The following is a 26,182-nucleotide window of genomic DNA, read 5'->3' as shown; positions in this document are numbered from 1 at the left end:
TAGATATTTAAAACAAAGCAAACAGTTATTCCTTCCATTTTCTTTATTTACTACAGGAGTGTGCATAGATCGTGTCAATTAGGGAGAAACTCTGAATTTAAGTAAATCCCTTTTTCTGGTTACTATAGGAAGGACCCACAAGTGTACCTTGGTTTTATGTAGCCCAGAATCATGGTGTGTATTCACATATAAGTATGCACACATTTATGATTATTCTCCTGAGGTTTTTAGGACCTCATTTTGTAAAACTGTTGATTTATGTTGTCATTCATTTTTCTTCACATTCATTTATGTTATCTCCTTCCAGGATATACATTAAGTACATTAATATTCTGTGCTTCAACGATTTTGAGCCTACAAAAAGCTAACTCCATGTATAACTTCACTGATGCAAGTTTATAAAGATCAGGCTTCAAATAATTATAGTTATAAAATTAAATAGAAGTAGCTGTCATAAGGTTTCCTGAAATCTAATGATCTTTGAGGTATAAATTGTGCACTCTTGGTGCTGACTACTTCAAGATAACATTTGTCAATTCTGAGCAAAGTTAACCAGTGTGAATTTTACAAGTACCATGTAGTATTGATATTATTATAATGCACCAGTGTCATGTTGGAGGAAGCGTACCAGAAAAGTCTTAATTTGAGGCTATTGTGAAATCAATATATAATGAAACAGAAAAAATTAACTGGCTTACAGAGGAACAGAAAAGTGTTAAGTATTGCAGGATCACACTATGTACAGTCCAGTCCTAGGTTGTTTGGTGTAATAAGCAAGAGAAGGAAAAGAAACAAAAACATATTTTAAGATTAAAACCAAGAACAAATTAACCATCTGTGTTATTATTCAATTGCCATGTTATGATATTTAATAGCAGAATGAATGGGAAATATTATTCTCTAATAACTTTCCTAGGAATGACTCTATATCACAATTTCTACAATTTTACAAGTTGGCTGATATACTGAAAGAGCCAAGGAGAGCCTTTAACCATAAAAATAGCTTTCATCATGTATCTTGCAAATCTGCTGTTCTAGTAAGTTTTCTTTACACTTCGTATATCTTGTTCTTAAATAAACACATATATTTTTATCCATAACTCTTGTTTAGTAAAAAGCAAGTAAACAAACAAACGTCTACTATGATTCTTGGTAATCTATGCTGGTTCTTGGTAATCTTGCACAATAAAAAAAAAAGGCTTCTTACAACCAGAATCCTTGTCCTGCCTTTTCAGTAGTTCATATCCTATTATGTAAGGGTAATAAAGAACTTACAGATGTGCCTAAGCTTAAGCAGGCTCAATAGCTGCTAAAGCAAGTAAGAAGGAAGTGCCAAGGAAAACTCACAGGCATGTATCAAAGTAGCAGCAAGCATGCCTGAGCTGAAAGAATACGGTACTTCTGTTTAATTCACTCCCTTTTGCAACTGATTTTATAATCAAGGAAAGATATGACTTTTAGGATTCTGATGTAGGTACATAGGTTGCAGAAAGGCAATAACGAGGAACTGTTTGTAGATACAGGTAGCATATTTTGTTGAACCAGTTGGTAGGTGAAATGAACAGACATTCAGGCACATGTGTTTTTCTTATGTCTGAAGCAGCAGTATTTTATCAATTGTGATCATGGATATGCATAATACTATTACATTGCTGTGGATTTCTGGTGCATCAAAGATGGGGAAGTGGTAAAACTGACAGATAATGGGATTATCTGCAAATGGAATTAAGTGCCCTGGAGGACTGAGCAGAGGGTTTAAAATAGAGGTGAGGTGAGTCATTTTCTTCCATATATTCTTATTGTGAATCTCTGTCTCATCATCTACTGATCTGATGTCCAGTTACGATCCAAATGAGTTTCTTCCTGTGTTGCTGTGCTGGTTTCACTGAAAATGAGTTAATTTTCTTCATGCAGTTAGAAACCTTTCCTTTTCATAGCTACCATAGTAATTATTTGGACTTAGTCTGACAACAAGAGACAGAACAGAGGTGATGTTTTTAATTGCTCTGGTCTGAGAGCCAAGGATGTTCTAAATTCTGCCCACAGGTGTGAGGTATCGAGGAAGGAGGACATGGGTGGGGCGGAGCTTGACTGACATCCAGACTGATCAATAAGAGTATCACATACGATTAGCATCATCTGAATTATTTAAGGAGAGTTGGAATCTTCTGGTCTCTCACTTCCTTGCCTTCTTTGGTCTTTTTGTTGGAGACGGGGGAGTTCTGTTTGGGATGGTTAGTTCGGCCTTTTGCCTCTTTGCAGAGGTGTCTTGGCCTTTCTGCCTTTCTTCCTTTTTTCTTTCTCAGGAATTGGCTGTTCAGGACCAGGTGCTGCTTTCTGGGACTGGCTGCTTGGTGTGGAGGGAGTTAGTGAGGAATTGCATTGAGTATTTTTATTTTATTTTATTTTATATTTTGTTATTTTATTTAACTATGTTTATCTCAATCCAAGTTTCTCCCTTCGCTTTCAATTCTCTGCCTTTTTTGTGGGGTGAAGAGATGGGCGAGCGATCAGCTATCGTGGTTGTATTACTAGCTCTGGTTAAACCATAACGATTGCATTATTAACTGTTCTTCTGCCTACTACCAATCCTCACAAAACCCCTACCAAGTGAAGAAAACCCAGCTACCCCAAACTGCCTTGACTCTGGCTTCAGTCAGTATTATTTGCCGGTAAGGGGTCAGCTAACTGGACTCTCTGAGTAGCTGGGTCAGTGAGGGGTTAAGAAGACCACAGTATCACAGTATGTTTGGGATTGGAAGGGACCTCAAAAGATCATCTAGTACAATCCCCCTGCTGGAGCAGGAACGCCTAGGTGAGGTCGCACAGGAACATGTCCAGGCGGGTTTTGAATGTCTCCAGGGAAGGAGACTCCACAACCCCCCTGGGCAGCCTGTTCCAGTGCTCTGTCACCCTCACTGAGATGAAGTTTTTTCTCAAATTTAAGTGGAACCTCTTGTGTTCCAGCTTGATCCCATTACCCCTTGTCCTATCATCGTTTGCCACTGAGAAGAGCCTGGCTCCATCCTCATGGCACTCACCCTTTATATATTTATAAACATTAATAAGGTCACCCCTCAGTCTCCTCCAAACTAAAGAGACCCAGCTCCCTCAGCCTTTCTCCATAAGGGAGGTGCTCCACTCCCTTTATCATCTTTGTTGCCCTACGCTGGACCGTCTCCAGCAGTTCCCTGTCCTTCTGGAACTGAGGGGCCCAGAACTGGACACAATATTCCAGATGTGGTCTCACCAGGGCGGAGTAGAGGGGAAGGAGAACCTCTCTCGATCTACTAACCACCCCCCTTCTAATACACCCCAGGATGCCATTGGCCTTCCTGGCCACAAGGGCACAGTGCTGGCTCATGGTCATCCTGTTGTCCACCAGGACCCCCAGGTCCCTTTCCCCTACACTGCTCTCTTATATGGAATTTCCCAACCTATACTGGAACCTGGGGTTGTTCCTGCCCAGGTGCAGGACTCTACACTTTCCCTTGTTAAATTTCATCAGGTTATTCCCCGCCCAACTCTCCAGCCTGTCCAGGTCTCTGGATGGCAGCACAGCCTTCTGGTGTGTCAGCCACACCTCCCATCTTAGTGTCATCAGCAAACTTGCTGATAGTACACTCTATTCCCTCGTCTAAATCATTAATGAATATATTGAATAATATTGGCCCCAGTACTGACCCCTGAGGCACTCCACTAGATACTGGCCTCCAACTAGACTCCGCACCATTGACTACCACTCTCTGGCTTCTCTCCTTAAGCCAGTTTGCAACCCACCTCACTACTCTATTGTCTAGACCACACCTCCTCAACTTAGCTGTGAGGATGCTGTGGGAGACTGTGTCAAAGGCTTTACTGAAGTCAAGGTAGACCACATCCACCGCTCTGCCATCATCCATCCACCTTGTTACATTCTCATAAAAGGCTATGAGGTTGGTCAAGCATGACTTACCCTTGGTAAAGCCATGCTGACTGCCCCTAATAACCCTCTTATCCTTGATATGCCTTGAGATGGCACCAAGGATAAGCTGTTCCATTACTTTCCCAGGGACAGAGGTGAAGCTGACTGGTCTATAATTACCCGGGTCCTCCTTCTCGCCCTTTTTGAAGACTGGAGTGACATTTGCTTTCTTCCAATCCTCGGGCACCTCTCCCATTTCCCAAGACTTGGCAAAGGTGATGGAGAGCGGTCCAGCAATGACTTCAGCCAGCTCCCTCAGCACCCGCAGAGGCATCCCATCTGGACCCATGGATTTATGGATGTCCAGACTATTTAATTGCTCCCTAACCCAGTCCTCATCAACTAGAGCAAACTCCTCCATTGACCTGGCTTCATCCGGGGTCTCAGGGGTACGGGGCTCCCAGGACAGCCTCCGGCAGAGTAGACAGAGACAAAGAAGGCATTCAGTAATTTTGCCTTCTCTGTATCTTCTGCCACCAGGGCACCCACCCCGTTCATCAGTGGGCCTACATTGCCTCTGGTATTAGTTTTATCTGCTATGCATGTGAAAAAGTTCTTTTTGCTGTCCTTGACCCGTCTCGCCAGCTGTAATTCTAAGGAGGCCTTGGCTGTCCTAGCTGCCTTCCTACATCCTCTAACAGCAGCCTTATATTCCTCCCAAGTGGCCAGCCCCTGCTTCCATGACCATGGTCGTCAGCACTCTGGGATGCTGGCAATAAGTTAGAGGGGCTGACAAGCGACAACTGCTCTCTGCACCCTGCTACACAAGGTACCACACCTGCTGCTGCAGCACAGCGTGGGTGGGACTCACCCGCTACACAAGCTGGTTGCTCCTCCCTACACCTGGTTGAAGCATCCCAAAGGATGTTTCAAGGTAAGGGGAGGGGGTGTGGTCACCGTCACCGTGGGAACGCCCCCCGCCACGTCAGCCGCTCTATCGCAATGGCTGCCAGGGCTGCAGGGATTGGGACTCGACGGGAATCACGCTGTCCCTGTACGTTTCCCTCTGAGCTTCCTAATCTCGGCTGAACCTCATGGTTGGCTGAACCCCGCCGGCTCGGCTCTCGCTGGGCTGGCTCCGATCAGCTGACTGAATCTTTAAGATCTTTTAGGTCAATCTTATCTTGAACAGGAAGATTTGGCATTTACATTTTAATTAACAGTTGCAGGTTCCCTGCCATTAACACTGACAAAGACTGAACAGCCCCCTTCAAAATGTATATTTGAAGGAACATTACAAGCAAAATCCAGATGTTATTATCTTAAAGAGAGCATAATTTGATTTACAAGCATAGAAATGTGAAGAAAAGGCTTGACTGAGTTCACTCAGACAGGGAAGTGGGTATTTCTGCATATATGCAGAAACAGCTTAGACTGTTTCTTGCAGTAACAAATATCTGACACTTCTTTCCTATCTACTGATTCTCATTGTTATCCTGATAGATTGACTTTCCATATACTGATGACCATTTGCCAGAGCCAAGACTCCCTTTTTTCTTTTGTCTTAGGAAATGCATAAATTATTTTTATTGTATATTCTGCTTAAGCCTTTACTGCTGCAATTAAAATGCATATCACTTTTTCCCTTTGTAAGTCTTTTATATAAACAGTATTTTACCTCAGAGTATGAATGTCCATTATTAGGCTTAAAGAAAGAATGATATGTAGTATTCAGCTATCATCTGCTGTATTGTGTAATCTTATCTATACAATTGTAGTGTTTCCAAATTTTATTTTGGAAACAACTATTTTCTTTTTCTTTTTTTTTTCTACTTAGGTAAAGCTGTTGACTTCAGTAGTACTCCTTGTGAGTAATTACTATCTGACCTCAAAATTGTGGCAAAGATATTTACATAAGACCCAAAGTACTGTAAAGTAATAAACAACCAGATGAAAATTGTCAGTATGACTGGAGATAAGTAAAAGTATGGGAACGTTCACAGTCCAGTCGAAAAGTGCATATTCATTACTTATTCAAGACACAACTTCCACTAGCTGCAATGAGAGTTGTGGTTGTATGACAACTGTTCTGAAAAAATAACTAGGCTAAAAATGTAACATGCTCCCATGAATGTCTAGTTGTCTATTACTAAAAAATGTTAAAATTAGTTGTACCATTATAAACTTTAGAAGTTATTTGAATTGTGTCAAATAAGCTGAGAAAAGACTAAACATTCATAAAGTTTTATTGAAATGGCTAGCCAAGATGAAGAAGCCATAGTCCAAGAAAAAAAGGTCTGGATATAGAGTTATATATTCAATATGCCTGCAGTACCATATTTTAACATTTACTTGAAAGCATGAATTAACAATCTACAACATTATTGCAAGTCTTTATTACAGCTATTCATTAATTTCATTAGTTTCAAGTTTTCTACAGTGTTTTGTCCTGTTAAAACTGCAGAACAGTATGTATTTATTAATATACACTAATTGAATGGGTGACTATATTTCAATATCTGATTCTTAATCTTTCCATATCAACTGGGAATTTCTCAATTTTCTTTTTTTTTTTTTTAATACAGTCTCCTAGATGAGAAACCATTCTAATAATTTTCTCTGCAAAACAATAATACTGGACAGTTTTTGAAACAAAATACAAGTCAATGATCCTGTCAGGTCAGTGTTCTGTTTTAGCTTCCCATGAACAGGGGCAGTGACAGAAGGTATAAGGTAGCGTATTTGTCATCAAGTTTTGTTTCTGTCTAAAAGTTTCATAGCAGACCACAGGTCATGTGTTGCAACTTCTTAAGAAATACCAAATAAATACTTTCATTTAGATTGCTTAAGTCATGTAGCTAGGGACATCCTTGATGAAAGGACACATTATATTACTAAAGTTGTTTCATAACCTCTTGGTCTTATTCTTGTCATTTGGAGCCTAAATGCAGCATCCACATTTTTGAGCCATGCGAACTTCTCTGTGTCTGACTCCATTACATCGACAAATGAGTAACATTATTAATTCCCTTTCAGGAACCATATCCAGCTAACAATTAGACTAGATCGGAAAGAGATTATTAACATGCACTCAGGTTGTCTATCCTGAGGTGAGGGGAAGTTAATTATGTCTAGTTCATGCCCTCATCATTTGAAATCACTCATTAATATGGTCGTCATGATGCCTGTGCACAGATCTGTGGATCTTGCAAACCAGAGGAAAGTTGGATGTGTCAGACAAGATACCCATGCCACAGCTGACAATGTACACCAGAAAAGAGTGTGTGGCTCCAGAGGAGGTCTGCCATGCCATTCCCTAGAGGAATATGTTTGTGTCCTTGGGAGTGCTGCAGTTATGCTCCAGCCCTTGCAGAAGGCTCTGCTGACAGCAAAATTTACCTGTGCAGAGAACTGTACTTGAATAACAACACCTGCGTTGTGTGTAATAACACAAAATGGAATTTTGAGTTAAAGCATTGATTATCAGAAGAAATACTGATCTCCAGTGTCGCTTTGCAGGAATTATTACTATTGCCCCCAAAAAAATAGGTCAGTATTTTCATCCATGTACAACTAACTGCATGTGAATCACCGTAATCAAGAGCAATTAATTTGTATTTCGGTTGTGCACGTAGTTCGTGCAAAAGAAGCAGACATCTGATGATTTTACTATGTATCTTAAAAACTGAAGGAATATAACAAGAGGACGAAATTATTTTACACTGAGCCTAGTAAAACACTGTCCCAGGCTGGCCAGAGAGGTGGTGGATGCTCCGTCCCTGGAGACATCCCAGGCCAGGCTGGACGGGGCTCCGAGCAACCTGAGCTGGTGAAGATGTTCCTGCTCATGGCAGGGGTGACTCTGGAGGAGCTTGCAATGTCTCTTCCAACCTATTGTATGATTCCAAACTATTTCAAACTATTGTATGATTCTATAACTGCAAACATGATTTGTGATTTTAATTTGGGATGGTTATGCAGTGTGTGGGTTTCTGAGTTGGCAAGAGATCAATATGAAGCAGGAATGGTGTCTGAGGAGAAAGAGAATTATTATCTTACTAAGGAGGGAGTAGAGTTGGAGAAGAGTGACAGAATCTGGAATTCAAAAGGATTTAGGGTAGTGTACAAGAAATCAGAAGTGTTTGATGACAGCTGAAAAAAAAGGCAAAGTGGAAAGGATGTATTTCCTCTGTCCTATATCCTAAGGGAAATGGCTGACTGGAGTGCAAGCCTTGTCTATTTCCCTTGGTTTCTGCTATGGACAATTTTATGCCTTTTTGGACTATATATATTTTACATTTAGTAATTCTCTTTCATCACTTTTTAATAATATTTCATGTCCTAAAGATAACCACCCTGTGAGATTCTCTTCTGCTCTTTCCGTGTCATTAATGCGACGCTAGTAATGAGACCTGACTCATACAAATATGAATAGCATAAGTTTAGACTGTTGCATTTTTTAGTTCCTACTGGAATGCTCAGCAGGAGGACTAACTGGATTTTAATCTATTTGCTGTTATAATTAGGTTCCAAATAATATTTCTAGTTTGTTCTTGTTTTGTTTTATTTTAATTTTCCCGTTTTTAGTGGAACATAGGGAAAAAGGGTAAGAGTTACAATCACTGACAGTTTAAAGTGCAGTGAAACAGTGAAAACTGACATCTTCATATATGATGACAAGAATAACAATATAAAAATAGCACTGTTGCACAGAAATGCCAACTGACTGTGAGGTTCTCTGTTAGGTAATTATGCATAGTTTCCTTGTTACTGGGCATATTTTACTCAAGCAACAGACCAAGGTAGTAAATACAGAAATAGATTTGTTCAACTATGCAGAGAATGAATTTCGAGAGTTTATTTTAATGTAGAACCTGTAGACATCAGTGTTGTCGGAACTGCACTTCTGAACTGTCTGTTGATAATCTCAATCTATAATAAGTCTCCAAGTCTCTGATTATTATAACATACAAAATTCTTTGCAGTCCCTCAGCAGAATTTTTACAACATAGAAGATTTTCTGTCATTGCAGAGGTTTTCCTGTTTGATGTAAACCAATATCAATAGAAAATATTTCTAACATCAACTGGAAAATTAATCTGGATTTAATAGTGACACAAAGTAAACCACAAAAAAATAGAGTGTAGCAACCAAGGCCCCACATTTGGGCCAGCAAGAGTGTGAGAAGTCAGCAACTGAAACACTATAATCAAGGTAAAAATAGTGCTGTTGCTTCCTGAGTGTAAAGTTAGAGGAAATGAAGGAAAAGGCCCTGAACCTGGATTTTCTGTAAACAAAGCATGTATTCTTTGGGAAGATAAAATCCTCCTGTGAAAGGTCTTGAAGTGATGCTGCACAGGTCTTGCATTAACTTGCTGCAGTAGTTTTATGAGATGACTGGTGGGGGAAGAACACTGTGGGCTTTATATAGAAACACAAATGTACCTGATGAAGGGTATAAGGAACTGAGAAACAGCACTGGAAATGGGAAAGAAAGTTCTCTAGCTTTGAAGCTGAGGCATATGAGGAGCAACGATGAGAAAGAAGTTGCAGAAAATGTCCTGTAAAGCATTGAACGCATTCTGCAGCTTTTGGAGCACTTTCAGGTCTCAGCCTGTGTAGCATCACTATACTGCCTATTATACTGACCACAGCTTAAATTTGGGTATAATCTGTCATTCTCATTCAATGGACTATTTATTAATCAAAAGCACTGCATACCCATCAAGTTTAAATACCAGCTTATCAGAAAATATTCTGGTTACTTAGTTAAAAAAAGGTGGGAAGATGGCTGGACAATCAGTTTAAATTTATTCTCTGTAATAAAAATCCACAGAACAGGAGTAGAGGGAAATGTGCGGAAATGACCGAAAGCATTTTGCACTGAAGGTGTGAACCTTCACTTTTGCTGCATCCAGATAGAGACACCTTGATCATTATAATCAGCACGCTCCATTTGCTGCATTAAAACAAGATAAATATTTAATCACAGTGCAATTAAGTCTGGATCAGTGCCATTAGTTTATAATGAATGTATAGTTAGATAGAATCTAATACAGTACTAAGTCACTCATGAGCCAGGCTGAACATATTTCTATTTTTTTTTAAAAGCTGATATTTTGAGAATGTTCATGAGATGAAAGCATGTGTAACTGTGAATTATTTTTACCACTTTCATGCATTAACTGGAATAACATATAACAGTCAGTTAATATTATCAGTATTCCACATAAACTGTGAATGGTGTTCTGCAAAGCCCATTCTTTTCAGGTTAAAATAACCAGACAAATAACAAGCTGTAGGTATAATAAATAGCTGTTGATACAAAATTCATTTGTAACCTAAAACAAAATAGAATTAATGGTGCCAAATTCTGAAAGGAAATAAAATGAAATATATTGATTTGTAGGAGCTATTGTGTTTTTTTCAGGTTTTGTTTTCTCTTTGTTTTACAAATAGTAAAGTATGCTGGGCAAGCAAGAATTTATTACACTTCAGATATCTTGAAGGATTAGGTAGTTCAAAATACATCAAGGTCAACTTCCTTGGGTTTTAGTTGAACTCAGACACTATTTTCTTTGAGTTGTGTCATGATGCACCAATATAATGGGAGTTGGGCCCTAAAATTTTTAGATGTTTATGTAAACTTTGAACCCATAATGACTTTTAAGGGAAAAAAAATTATCTGTAAGAAAGAGCAAATACTGGACTACAACATATTCATTTGTTACTGAAGATGCTTCATACTTAAGTGGCAGAATGAGTGTGTTGACTAGAAGAACTCATTTTCATGATTGTAGCTGCTTCTGGGAGCAGGTCAATAGCACATCTGCTGAGAACGCTCTTCAAATGTCCTCAAAACTGCGCACTGCTGAGCAGGCAGCTGAGATGTAGCTGTAGTTTTAAGTAGTGATCAAACATGCTGTTCTTTGGACCCAGCTGCATCCAGAATGTTCTTGGGAAAATCGAATTTTCTTCTAAATACAGGCGAAGTCTACAGAATACTTGACCAGAAGCTCAGTCTTAACCACAAAGATGGTGCAGAGGCTCAAACATGGGTATGAGACCTGATTTCTTGCCCTGCATTGTTGAAATGGTTATGTCATACTTGTGTGCTTGACCGTATAGATAGGCTGATACATAAGCATGTATTTTGGTATGATTAATGATCCTCAGAGCTCGGCAAACGCAGGATAATTTCTGTTGAGTTGTTAAAATGGTCTCTGAAGTATCATGACTCCCACACAGACACGCAGCTGGGGGCATTCAAAACCAGCCTCTGTGTCAGGTAAGCCTTGCACAATCATATTAAATTAACAGGCAGAGTAGTAAATGTGAGGAAGATCAAGAGACCCTCAGAAGCTTTTGTTATATTCCTCCCTTTTTTATGCAATAAAGCAGTTTTCTGTTATAACCTATTGGGACACTCCTGCTGGATTTGAATGCTCATTCTAGTGTTTCTGTGGAAGATGGTCTCTTTTGAATAGGATTATGTTATATTTTGGACTTGTGTCTGCTGAACTATAAGCTTGCATTTGAAGGGTCACACCTTTCAAAAAAGTTTTTAAAATGATGATCAGGAAATAAAAAGGCCAATATACTTCTGAAAAAGAGGAGGTCTCTCCTTTGTGCATATATAAGTCGTATAAACATAATTTCTAACTGCAAGGAGAAAACATATGTATTAGTTAAAAAAAGGATGTGGAATATAAAAATTCAGAGATTAAGCTCATCTCAAATATTCATAAGATACCTAATGCAGATTTTTAATTAGTCTCACTGCAAGATTCTTCAGCTTTCTTCTGAGGTTGCAGGAACTGATGAACAGCAGGGATGGGGTTGCATTACCAGGACACTGAGCCTAATTCAGTGTGATAATCCATAACTTCCTCACCATGGGAAGCCTGGGCTGTTCTGCTAGCTCCAGCAGCAAGGAGACTAATTCTTTTCTTCCCAAAAAGACAAGAGAAGTCATACGTACCACTGGTTTCTTTACACATATTCATTTCAAGCTATAAGAACTCTTTCTAAGTGAGCTCAGTCACAGCTTATTTTGAAGACTTTGCTGTGGCAGAAGATGCATCTAAATTGTTATATATTATCAAAACATAGGCAAAGGGAAGACTTCAAATGACTGATGTTAAAACTTTGCAAGAAATCTCTGCTAATCATTTTGACTTACCAGAGGGGAGAAAACCAAACCAAAACAAAACAAAACAAAACAACCGAAACAACCAGAACAACAAAAACAACAAACCCTATTTGACTGGCACACATGTAGAACCAAGAGGAAGTTAAGAAAGGCTAGTGGTATGAAGGCAATGAACTAGACAGTATTCTTTTACAATGAACTGTAAAATCATTTGATACATTTTATTAGCTTGATGATAACTCCAATATTTGTTTTGATGGGATTCAGAGAGTCCTATATTATCAAAGTAAAATTATCTATTAATCTTACTTCAGTAATATTCCACAAAATAAATGAAGCAATTAGCCTTGTAGCTAACATCATCTTGATGTATATCAAGGTCAATATCTAATTTAGTATTTTTCATTAAAGTTGCATTATTTCTACATGAAGAAAAGATGGATAGATAGATACCATCAAAAGTGTTAACATTTATATTGCAGTGCCTTTAATTTACTTTTTAAAAATCTGATTATTTGGCCTGTGTCACTCCGTTAAAGTATATTTTTATTTTTTCTCTTTACATTTTTTGTATTCCTTATTTAATGCTGTCTTAGTAAGAAATGATGGTTTACGATTTTTGATTGTCTTCTTGTTTTAGCACAACAGCAAACACACTTTTGAGTGTGGGGAATCAGACATTGAGGAAGATGTGACTAACGTACAGTTCTTGTTTAACTACATCACCAGTAACTGCCGGGTATTTTTTAATGTCTTTCCCACTAAAGCAGTAGCAGATTTTATATTTGGCCAAAAAAAAATATACTTTCACTGTTTGGTGGAAGAGTAAGAAAGAGCTTATTTTACAGATGACTGTCACTGAATTGGGGAGTGGTATGGGAGTAATAGAATAGGAATCAACTGTTTTTTCTTCTTGTTATGACTGCCATTTAACTTCTTTCTGATTTATTAGGTTTTACTAAGCTAATGGCTACACTGTTAGCCACTATACTTCCAAGTTTGCCTGTGTCATGTTTTAAGGTCAAGGTTTAGATTTATCAGAAAAATATCTGGCAGAGCATCTGCAGGCTTCTTGATAGTGCAATGTCAATGTATTGTATAAAATGTGTCCATTGTGTCACTGGACATCTGCACAGCTGCCCTTTCAGACAGGCTGTCCCTGCACTGGCACTGCAAATCACTGCAGATGAGCTCATGAATGGCCCTTGTTGTCCTTGGTTGGGTGAGGAGTGGGAGGGCTGCTGTACTTCATCAGCAATTCTAATGCATCCTGGACACTTGGAGGGGACAGTAGTTAGTGTCATACCTCACATATTCACATGCAAATCTAAGCAGATGAAAAGTATTGACAGAAGACAGAGTTAGTCTACACTGGACTGACTATACCACCCCCTTCTCAGAAGGGGCACTGTGTGGGCACCAGGTCCTCAGCACCAGCCCTCTTGCTCTTCAATCTCTTCCTATTGCACCATGTACCTTGCTCATGCAGATACAGTCTGTAGTAAAACTAAAGAATTGATTTGAGAACAATCAGAATTTTAGGTAATGACATTCACATACACATGTTCAAATGTGCTTCACAAATGTCAAAGCTTCTATGCTTTTTTGCTTGTTTGTTTGCTTTTTTCTCAAAAATGAAAGACCACGCAAAAAGAAGTAGCTCAAAGTAAGACCAGGTATTTTAAAAAATACTTTTCCTCCAGAGTGTCAGGATAAAGATGTAGAAAGGTATTTGAACACTTCTCTCTGTTACTTCAAAAGAATTTGAATATCATACAAGACAAAATGAAGTAACAGTTTTCCTAAATAGGCTAACTCACTCTTTGTATATATTATCATTCTCAAAAATGGCATTCTTATCGGTGAAATGATGCTTTCCAGACTTTACTTGCTGTAGACAAACTAAATTTTCCTTATATATGTAATTGCCACTTCAGTACTACATTATGCAAGATTTTATTTTTATGAAGTTTTAGTCGACTGTACCTGTCAAAGAAGAAATCATAACATGTTTCTGCCTTGAGCCCCTTTGCAACTCTACTGAGGATGCATTTGTTTGATTTGTCCATCTATAAAATCATAGATTTTAGTAAGAGCATCTAAAAATTTCAAATATACTATGCTTTAACTTTCAATTTTTTTTATTTTTTTTTTTTTTCAAAAATAGTGTGGGATTTCAATTGAAAAAATGGAATAATGTACTTTGGATTATACTTACTATGTTGGCTAATACAACTGAAACTGCACAAAGAAGAACTCAAAAGAGCAGCAAAGAGAATAGATCTATTACTTTGAGGGCACAATTAATCTTGTTGACATTATTTTATATGAACATAGATAAAAATGCCTGGAAAGCATACCATTATATTCCACTGCTCATTAATATTGATCAAATGTTGTTGTTCTCTTTGTGTTAGAAACCACTTAAAGATTACCCACAAAAGTATTACAGTGCTATTGATTAAAAAACACAAACAAACAAACAAAAAACAGACCATCAAAACAACCTCTGAAGTCCACTTTTTTTTTGAAAATTAGTTGATAAGTTTGGTTATTGGATTTTCTTTGGGTGAAGAGGGATATTTTTAAATTTGCTGTTATAGATCTGATTAACCAACCATATTAATGAGATTGTCAGGGACTTCATTATCCACCATTCAATACAGTGTTATTTTAAAGTCTATACGGCCCTATGGAAGTTAGCTGGGACCTCTCATCATCTGGCAGCAGTGCTTAAATCATACACACCACTTTTGATACTTAAATGGAATTATGGCAGAATTCGGGCTCAGAACCTTCAAGACACTCAAACCTGCATAACTTACCTCAGGGATCCCATAGATTCAGGGGGAGAAAAAAAAGAGTATCATATGCTTGAAGATTCATGCGCTTTAGATAACCTGGAGCTGTGTAAACTAGAGTATGGTCCTCTGGAGAATTAGGAAAAAAAAAGTTAGGTTGATATAGGCTTTTTAAAGTTTCAATCATTCATTATTTTAGAATGCAGATGAGTCTAACCCATGTCCTCTTTAGAAACTTATTGTTCGCTAGTGAAAATTAGATGATTGTTGTTTACTAGTTTCAGTGCATTTAATTAGGATGTTTCATTGCTCTCAATACAGTTTTTGAACTACCAGTTTCTATTAACAACAATAAAAACAAACAAAAAACCACGAACAAACACAAAACTAAAACAAAATTAGACAATGTTCAGATTGCAAATACAGCTATTCTATGTCTATGACCAAACAACAACTTTTATCAGGCAAAAAGAAAAACAAGTGTTCATACTGTTGGTGGGGGTTGTTAATTGGTTGGTTGTTATTTTTCAGTAGGAAGGCATTGTAGAAGACCTACATTAGTTAGAAATGCTGGCATGCACCACTACATTTATTACTGTGCACCTCAAGTGACCTTTTAAGCCTTTGTACTCCAGACTGATCTGAGAAAATGCAAAATCTAAAGAAAATCAATGCAAGTATGCTGAACATGTGCTTAACAAGCCATACGGAGAAAGCAGCAAGCAAAATGATAAAGTAATTATTAAAAAATTTATTGTTCTTGGAAGATTAGAGATCCTCTTGCATAGAAATAATTAACATATCAGGCTACCTGCAGGTACTCCTCAAACTGCATCACTATGATAGAGATTTAAAAAAAAAAAAATACACAGCTCGTATTCATTGGGAGACCAAAAGTGCAAATTATCAAACATATTCCAAAAATATTAAAAAGGAGATGTAACACAGGCTGTGATGGTTGAAAACCATGAGTCTTCCTAGAGCTGTTAAAGGAATGATATATGTTGTTTGGAATTAAGAATGTAGTGTATCATTACATTTAACATGTAATGTGGGTGGGAAAAGGCAAAAAATGCAACAACCAGTCCCCTCCTTTTCATCTTACTTATTTTTACCTTTTTTTTCTTTTTACTACTAATTGCATTTAGAATAATCTGCTATATATTCATGTATTTTATTTATTGGATTCAGTGAGATATATACCATATTTAATGATGCACACAAGCATAATTTCTGGAGGATTTTGTCCTAGAATAGGCTGATGACATAAGTTGTAATAGGAACGTGTACATGGATAGTTCCTCAAATCGCTATTATATAACCACCTGGACAATTATAACTGGGGAATGTGTTCTGACAACCCTAGTCATTCTGTTAATTTTTATGTTTTGCAAATTTATATTTTCTTTGAGAGTGCAGTTTTCACTAGTGTGATGTTCTGAATGAATGCCATTGCTTTGAACATCTTTCAAATATTGGGTTTGTAATTCAAAACATAAACTAACAGGCAGACCCTGAGAAACTTATAGCTCTTCTAAGTCTAAATCATTCAATTCCCAGTGCTGATTGTCAGTAAACTGTTCTGTAGAAATAAGTTATTTTCTCTTTTGTTTTCTGTTTTGTTTGTTTTTATGCAATTTTAATTGGGTGAATAATTATGACATTGCATTTCAATAAGCAAAGGTTAACTTATTTCTGTGCACATGGAAAAGGATGAAAAGAACATACTTTATATTGAATTCACGTAACTTTTCACACACAAACTCGCATGTGAGGCTTTTCAGTCAATGATTATCAGTTATTTTAAGTGAGATTGCAAAAAAAAATTCATCAAAATGCTGAAGTATTTTCTTCTGGTAGAAGGTATATTACAGGTCAGTATTATTGATTTAATAGAATGTAAAAGACTTTTAACACATGCCATTAAATGAACAAACATTAGACTTCAGTTCAAAACGCACTGTTATTTAAAGGTATGTATAGTCATTGCAAACCTAACAAATTAGATCTCACAGCTGAAATTTTAGTTATCCTAGCATGTGGTTAGTTAGCCAGAAGACCTTTGTGAAATCAGCTCGAAGAGGATATGCTAAAAAGGCACGTGAAGGAAAAAAATGAAATAGTTTGTGTAGTAACTGCGAACTGCTGGCCAAGGTAGTCACATATTCAGAAGGTCATCCAAAGACATAGCAGAGATCTACGCAAACTACTAACATGACATAGAGTGATTATTCAGGGATATTGTACATGTCACTCTGTACATGATAAGTACATTTGGTTAATACATATTTCCTCAGTGGTATAAAAGTTAGAATGCCTGTTATCTTTAATAGGAAGGCAAGATTTAGCTTCTCTGTCTCCTGTCTTCTCCTACATTAAAAAATAATGTTGTGATTAATGATTAGTGACATGCTTCATGTTTTTTCTTATTCATAAAAATCTGTGCTGGCAAGTTATCTGAACTAAGTGAAAAGCATATTTTAGTGGGTTAGTGAAATAAGAAGGTCTACATGAGGGATTTTGTTTCTTTAATGAATGCATATAAATGACTGAAATTATTATGGTTGTTATTATGTATCTATATATACTTTTTGTTTTCCCCTCTCTCAGGACCCTGCCTTCCTAATCCATGTCATAATGGTGGGATATGTGAAATTAGTGAAGCGTACCGAGGCGACACATTCATAGGATATGTTTGTAAATGTCCAGAGGGATTTAATGGGATTCACTGCCAGCACAGTAAGTTCCACATGGTAACTTTTATTGTATTTATAGATAGAAGCTCTTTTATTGCTAGCAATGTTGAGGATTAATATCGGATCTGGTTTCTGAATTACATCAGTCTGTGGCCTTTATATTATGAGCAAGTTAATACCACTGCATACTACTACTGCCTTCGGAAAATGACCTTACTTCCAACTTGCTGGACAAAAGAGTGTATAATTTGCTACTCACATTCTGGAGCATGGTAAGAAAAGGCAACCGCATTTAGCATGGATATAATGGAAAAGCATATTTGAAATAGTGGGAATCTTGTCTTGGAATTGTTTGTGAGTTTGTTTTGGTTAATGCTAAGCAAAAGTAGAAAGAACAACTGAAAAGCAATTTGTGAATAAGTCTTCTAGATCTTTCTTTATATGTGCATTTATAAATTACGAAGATATGTATTGAATCATGATACTTAAATTCAAGATTAGAAGTTCCAGATTAAAATCAGATATACATTTAATCCTGTATCTGGACCACTTTCTAAACATTACCATTCATCTGAAGAGTGGGTCGGTATACTAGTCTTAAGAGTGTCTAGTTAGTGAACTGACAGGTAGTCACACGGAAAAAATAATCTTGAGATTTCAATAATATCTCATGCAGGGATTATAGTAAAATATACACTTCACCAATGAAAATTTTTAAGAAGCAGATAGATGTTGTATTTTTTCTACTCATACTGAAAATCACAGGCCTGTTTTTCTCCAATTAATATTATCAGAATTTCCGTATGATAAAAACCAATTAGTAAGAGCTATGCATGTTTTTCTAAAATGTGACTGATAAGTTTACGTTCTCACCTATAAACATAATCTGCATTATCTTGGTTTTTTTTTGTTTTTGGTTTTTTATTCATATGGAAAAAGCATTTAGAGCAAGTGCTTGCCTAAGGAGAAAATCCTGTGCCAAATTTGTTTTCTTTTGTGCAATGAAGCACAGCACGGTTTTTAAAATCTCATGTTATTGATGCATTTGGAAGCCAAGCATTACCCAGTTAGGAGGTTAAAAACTGAAACAAACCATCAAGAATCCAGTTCCATTGCACATAGAAGATAAATCCACTCATTCAAATCAGAGTGAATAAGCACTGAATCCAGTCTACCCTAATTAAGTGCTCCGTTTAGATACATGTCTACAATTTGAAGTGTCAGGAACCAATACAGTCCAGCTCAAATAACTACTTATGTTCATTATGTCCCTTATATGCTCAACAGAAAGTGTCTTCAAAGCCCTGAATATAGATATTCAATTTCATTAAGTTTGGCCACACTCTCAGTTAATTATTAAGGTAACATATGCAGTCCCACAAATTTAATCTAGTTAAACTGCGTGTCTAACCCTTCCACTGGGAATATGGGAGTGTTGTATATTTTCCACTCCTTTGGGATCTGTTCCATCTAGCCCTAATTCTTGGAATGGCCATCTATTGGAGCTGACTGTCAGTAGCAATCCTACTGACTTTATTTTGGTTTAATCATCATATCATTAGAGTACTCAGTCAAGATGGGGGACTGAGTTCATCGTGTTACCATGATGGCAAAAGATAGCAGTTGCCAATCTTTAAACCATATAGCCAGGAGTTCAGGAGTCTCAAGACCAGAGCAGGCAAGATTATGTCTAGCTGTAACACAAGAGTTATATCAGCTTAAAAATTGTACCTGGGCTACATTGCAGGTGTTCCCATTGTGGTTCCCAATCCTGTTCCTCACAGTTGAATGCATTTTACATGAGTCTGCCACCTCATAAGTGAGGCAAAAGTCATTAAAGAGTGGAAAGATAAGCTGTACCTTGATGCCCATGGCTGTTGTACATGAGGGTAGAGGTTGACTACTTCTGTGTGCCATTGATGTCCAGTCCCACAGAAGAGCTGATGTGAAAACGTGATCTAATTTCTTTGGGAACACTCCATCATGAGACCAGTCATGCAGTCAACATGTGATGCACAACTCTACTCCTTCCATTAAATGTCAAAGAGGTGACCTTTCTTAAGAACACAACAAAGTGAGTAACACCACAAATTTTTATCAAGCAACATGCACGATGAACATGTGCTGTCTGGAAAGCAGCATCTCTTGTTACCTAACACATGAAAAAAACATACTGTAGTGCATTACGGAGTGATTCAACGTAGTTGTTTCCTGGGCCCCCAGTGTCCTTTTAAAAACATTCAGGTATGTAACAGTTAGCTAATGATCCTGATAATCAGCAAAATGCATTTGTACCAATTTCAGAATAAAGTAGAGCTCTCAAATGGGTGATTTAAATTCACCGTGGGGAGACTAGAACTCAGGAAGGCATCTAAAGTGATCTGAGATAAGACAAGTTTATGTGAACAGTTACTCTTTTGGGGAGAATAAAATTCAGGCCTTTTCAGATAATCTGATTTAAGATGTGATAATAAATCATATACAATATATAGCTGTTCAGAGGGTCTCTAGGGATGTCAGCTATGAGAAACAGCAGACGAGATTTCTGCAATCAGGAAGAAGTATGGGACTTCCACTGGTGGACTTAATATAAGTCTTTTATATGATATCCCTTTAGCTCCATTCATAAAGTTCCTTTAATACAAATTCCTCTGCTTCATAAAGTTTAGCAATTCAATTCTGAACTTGCTGTAAATCAAGTAAGAAGTCTATCAAAGCAGTTCCATCATAAAAAGGTAAATTAAAATGACCTCATTGCAAGACACGTATCTTCATCTAAACTGCTACGATTTCCAAAACTTACATCATATTTCTCTTCTACAAGGTTTTTATTTGGTCTTTTTTGTCTTTTTTTTTTTTTTCATGTCTAATATTCTGTCTCAAAATCAATCAAGCTAGATGATTGATTTCAGAGTCAAGATACATTCCAATGCTGGTATTTTGTCATTTTGCATCAACAAACATCCTGTCAATATTTCTGAGATTCCTTAACCTTTTCCCCATGTAAATAATTCATATGTGTTTATAAAAAAGATCATTAGCAATTTCACTGATATTATATTCTAGATTTATTGCAAAACTGATATTAATTGCCAGTGGTTGTCTGAAAAGGTTCTGATTCCCCAGTGTCAAAAAAAGGAAGCAAAGTTTCGATTTCAAGGCTCATAAATTAACCAATGTTTGGATAGGAAAGTCTACCTCAGGTGTCAACCTGAGTAGCTTTTTGTGGTGATACCCAGGATCAAAATGTTCTTTAGATATTCCTCTCTTGTTTAAAAGGGATTTACTCGTCTTCTTGGGATGAAGATTCTTCCCAAACCCTGTCCAGGTTGTCATGCTGTTAATGTGTGGTAATCTGACTCTCAAATGTGCCATATATAGTATCTAGTGACAAGGACAGAGGAGTTGTTTGCAAAAGCTATCTTGAGGCAAGTCTTCCTACGGTCTTACTACACTGAGAAAGCAGCTCTTCCAGAGAGTAACTTAGAGCACTTTAATTTCTGAAACTAGCATACAATTAATGCTCAGGAAGATTGGGGTGTACTCTGTGGTGGTGATGCTCATTCTTAAGAGCAGAAAATAATATTTTTCCTTCAGGTTCACTTTGACTGAAATCCATGTAAATACATGTCCTAGCCATTCGCCAGAAAGAAGCATGTAATCACTGGCTGCATTATCATTAACATTTCTTTAACCATGGATTTCAGGAAAGTCGATCTTCTAAGACCTTTCCGGCTTTCATTGAAAGAGACCTACTGCTATTTGTGAACAAGCACCTGTTGTTACACCATTATCAACCTCATTAATCACTCTTCATATGCCAGGTGAAAATGATGGACAAATAGTCACCGTTCAGATAACTAATGCCTTCATCTACACATAGAGGGAATTTTCTGTTACCTATTAAAACAGCCTAGAAATACAATTTGCACAAGTCAAAAACCATGGAAATACCCAGAAGACTGAAATGGACAGTTTTTCCACACACCAAAAAAAAAAAAAAAAAAAAAAAAGATACATATCATTGAAAGATATTGATAATATGAATTACTGTGATCTTCAGATAGAGATTGCCTGCTTAAAAAATAGGAAACAGAGACATTAGTAACACTATAATTCAAAGTGTGGGTTACTATCTACCGCTCAACTAACTGAAGTGACACAGAGATCCAACCAGAAAAAATCAAATTTGCAACAGTAAAGAGTTCACATTTAGAGGTTTGATTTGGATGTGGTTTTATGTTCTGAGGATCACTAGCTCTGTCAGCCATAACTAAATACTTTACACTCCAAGAAAAAGAAAGATTATTAATCAAGCACCCTTAATAAAGTAAGCAAGTCCTTCCCAGTGTTTGTACAGAGTTCTGTGCTTTCTACTGTGCCATCATTGATGGTCTGTGGTATTTATATCTGCTGCGTTAACATGTTGAGAAAGTGTACAGATATGGGCCACATGGCAGAATATCAGCTCACATTTTGATAGGGCATTGAGGTATCATCCCAGCTACCCATAGGACACTGACTTTTAACTGTGGGCCTGCAACTGGAAATGCCAGTGGTCATGCATTTCTGGCCAGGTGACATGATGCATTGCTCTACCAGCAAATTCAAATCGCAGCAACTTTTCCAGCTACTAGGAGGAAATATATGTGCAGGAGCTGTAAAACATCCAGTGGCATGGATTTTGTCTGCTAGGAAGATAAATCGTCTTACAACAAATATCCGATGAGACTGAACAACAGGGACAAGAATTATTTGGCTATTGGAAGTAGTGGTTTGTTTTCCTTAAAATCCAGATAAATATCCTGGCGCAAGCAATAGGTGACTGAGCTAAGACAGCCTGAAGCCCAGAGAGAAAAAACATTAAATCTCAGGTAACAGGCCAACACTGGGTGCTTCTCAGAAAGGGTCAAGACACCCTCATCATGAAAAGATGGGACATAACTTGAAGATTTTATTTCATTCTGTAATAGACAGAGATTGGCTTAAAATCCCAGATAGGAAGTATAATATCCCCTCCAATTTTGTGCCAGTCTTGTTAGCATTTGCTTAGACAGCACTGTTTATTCTTCTCTTTCATACACACTTCCAATAGCTTTTTTTTTTTTTAATTCTTGAGTTCCTGACCTTAACAATTTCCTGATGCATTGAGTTTCACAGTCTAATTATACTGTATATTGAAAATCTCCCTTTTCAATTTCAAACCTGCTATCTTTCAGCATCTTAAAATGTTTCTTTCTTTGTGTATTATAAGGCTAGAAGAAAAGCAGCTTTTGAGTACATTCTGTATGCCATTTATTATTTTGCATACATTTGTCATGCTCCTTATTCTTCCTGTGCAAACAGTTGAAATTTTTTCCTTTTCTGTTTCACATGAGAGTTTTTCCATGACCTTTAAATGGTTTCTCAGTAGTCTTCTCAAAACTTTTTTTGTTCTGTGGTATATTTTACTGTGACAGTGACCTATACTGAGGACAAATTTCTGTCATTTATTTGGTAGAAATCCTCACAGTACTTTACGTATTCTTTAATCAGCATTTTATTGGAAGTTTCAAGTTTTCCTGTTTTAACCAGAACTGGGTGTTGATTTTTATTAAGCTGCCTTCTTAGATGCCTAAATTTCTTCCATAAGGCGTCATAGTGGGAGGAAATAGATCTTCCCAATTGCTTTTGGGTTTTATGGGGATATTGAACAGAAGGGAGGATTTCTTATGACCTATACTCTGACTGAACTATACAATGAATAGTACTTTCAAGAAGATGTGTGTTTCCATGGTTTAAAAGTCACTTAGGTTGCCAATAGCCTTTATAAACATATTTTGTAGGAGGATCAATCTCTCTTCCCCTAATTACTGTCTTTCTTAAAGGTTAGTATTATTTTACTGTGGAAATTAATGTTCCAAAAATACATGAATTTCTGTTTGATTGTCAAATAAATTAAATTTGTTCATATTCTGTGTTAAAAAGATAATAAATGGAGGTAGTCTGCACATACAAGTTCCTCTATTTGAAGTAATATAAATACTGAGTTTAAAATTATTTCTTTAAATTCAGTAATAGTTATCCCATTGTAATGTCAACTTCACACATTCTCTCTTTTATAACATAAATATTATAATATACCTTTTCAGTGGTTTTCCTCAGAATAACTGTTTATATTCCTGAATACCTTAAACAAAAAAACTAGCAGAATCTTTCAAATGTTGCATGAACACTTTACAAAAAGACCCCACGAAGATTCCCTTTTAGATGTTTAATAACTAGACTGCTTTTTTGAAAGCAACGTGTATATGGTCTTACATGGCTTTGTAAAATGACAATGCAAAAGAATATATGGATTATGATGCTACAGTTATTTTGTAACAGATAAATATTGTAAGAAAATAACGAGTAGTTTCAGGACTTACAAGAGGTTCTTCACTAACAGGCAGGGAATTGGACACTGATTACTCTGTTCTCTTACACTCTTATTTTCATAGGATTTTTTTTCCTTAAGCTCTCATACCGGGGTTTAGAGTATATATTTCTTACATGCAAGATCTCTTACTTAAACAGATAGGGTATTCCAGATGAAGGCATGATGACACACTCATCATTCAAACCTCAGCTTACATCAATATGAGGTTTTCTTGGATAAGAGCAGCAACAAGTTCTGTATTTCTTGACATGTTATGTTTATTCTTTATCACTTAATGCTGCATTATTCCATGTAGTATCTACTATAAAAATATTTTCAATTTTCTTCAAGATTATGCATTCACCAAGCAGAAGCTCTTATCTAGGACCTCAATTTCATTTATTATTTTTGTGTTTTCCTTTTTCAGGTTTGCTTTCATGTTTGCCAAAAAGTACATGTTCATTTCAATTCTGTTACATAAAATGGTACAGGGTTGTTTTCTTCACTGGAAAAGGTCATTTTGTAATATCTAAATGCTATTATTTCCAATGCTTTTCAGAACTTGAGTGCAGAAAATAACCATTTCATACTGCTTTCTTTCTGATTTTGATTTCCAAAATTCAGTATTCTGATTTTGGCAGCTTTCCAGTAGTGTGACGATTGTCCATTTTCTTTTTGTTTAGTCTTAGCCTTCTCCATAGGAATGTTCTCAGTGTTCTCTTTTCAAGGATTTGACACAGAAAGGCTCTGCAAATTACAGCAGACTTTAAATGGAATAACGGTGATTTGAAACCTAAACTCACCTTGGTTTTTGGTGTGGACCTTTAAGTAGCTCTGCTGACCCTAACTGATTTATTACTGTAAAATTTTACCTACATATTTGTCATTTTAACAAGCAATACACTTTGTAAATGAGCCTGCTTTCCATCCCTTTATATGACTCCACCTTTCTTACAGGCAAAGAATGCCTGTTACTGAGAGCAATGTCCTTGGCTTTCTGCGAGGTCATAAACCCTTTTTCTTAAGGCTTTGAACATGAGTTTCTTTGACACAGCCTTGAGATTCTGAGTGACTTGTAACATTGAGCTGCTGGTAAACTATCACTTAAACAACTGTTCTTCAAGAAAATGCATCAAGAAGAAAACCTTAAGACAGTGTATTAACCACATTAATATATCAGTACAGAATTACTATTGTTTGCTACATTAATATTTGAAACTCTGATGCAGTAGATTATATAGTTTGTATTAGAATAATAGAGTCACAGAATGGCTTGGATTAGAAGGGACCTTCAAGGATCATCTAGTGCAACCCAACCACCATGTGCAAGGACATCTTTCGCTTGATCAGGTTGCTCAAAGCCCCATCCAGCACTTTCAATGATGGGGCATCCACAACTTCCCTGGGTCACCTGTTCCAGTGCCTCACCACTCTCATTGTAAAAAAGGTCATATGTCCTATCTAAATCTACACTCCTTCAGTTTAAAACCATTGCCTCTTGTCCTGTCACTACAGGCCTTTATCAAAAGTTTCTCTCCATCTTTCTTATAAGCCCCCTTTATAAATTGAAAGGCTACAATACGATCTTCCTGGACGCTTCTCTTCTCAAGGTTGAACAGACCCAGCCCACTGAGACTTTCTCCAAAGGAGAGGTGATTCAACCCTCTGACCATTCTCATAGCCCTCCTGTGGAAGTAGATCCACACTAACAGGTCCATGTCTTTCTTGTACCGGGGACCCCATAGCTGGATGCAGTACTCAGGTGGGATCCTGTAAGAGTGTAGAGAGACAATCACCTCCCTTGACCAGCTAGCCAGTTTTCTTTTTACATAGCTCAGAATAAGATTGGCTTTCTGGTCTGACTGCTATTGCACGTTGCCAGCTCATGTCTAATCTTTCATCCACCAGTTCCCCCAAGCCCTTCTTGGCATGGCTGCTCTTCATCACTTCATCCCCCAGCCTGGATTGATACTGGGAGTTGCCCAAACCCGTGTGCGGAACCTTGCACTTGGCCTTGTTAAACCTCCTGTTGTTTGCATGGGCTCATTCCTCAAGCTTGTCCAGATCCCTCTGGATGGCATCCCATCCCTCAGACATGTCAACTGCACCACTCATCTTGATGTTACTTGTAAATATACTGAGGGTGCTCTCAATCTCGCAAAGAGAACAATCAATAAATAATAATAGAATTATGGATAATTAGAAGAAGAACACAGGAAGACTGGAGCTGAA

At 37.2% G+C, this 26,182-nt stretch overlaps 1 protein-coding gene across 3 annotated transcripts in view; it reads left to right on the top strand.

The window, feature by feature from the left end:
• EDIL3 (EGF like repeats and discoidin domains 3) overlaps window positions 1–26,182 on the top strand; it is a 254,738-nt gene that overhangs the window by 112,967 nt on the left and 115,589 nt on the right. For 2 of the 3 annotated variants that reach the window (XM_065046489.1, XM_065046488.1), the window contains one exon: window positions 17,468–17,596. The exons of the other annotated variant lie outside the window; for it this stretch is intronic. In XM_065046489.1, coding sequence (XP_064902561.1) covers window positions 17,468–17,596 — 129 coding nt within the window. The remainder of the gene's footprint in view (window positions 1–17,467; window positions 17,597–26,182) is intronic. 3 annotated transcript variants of the gene reach the window in all.

Source organism: Columba livia, chromosome Z, assembly GCF_036013475.1.
Source record: "Columba livia isolate bColLiv1 breed racing homer chromosome Z, bColLiv1.pat.W.v2, whole genome shotgun sequence".
In the NCBI taxonomy this organism is placed as follows: Eukaryota; Metazoa; Chordata; class Aves; order Columbiformes; family Columbidae; genus Columba; species Columba livia.
This window is presented reverse-complemented; position numbering and strand designations above follow the sequence as displayed.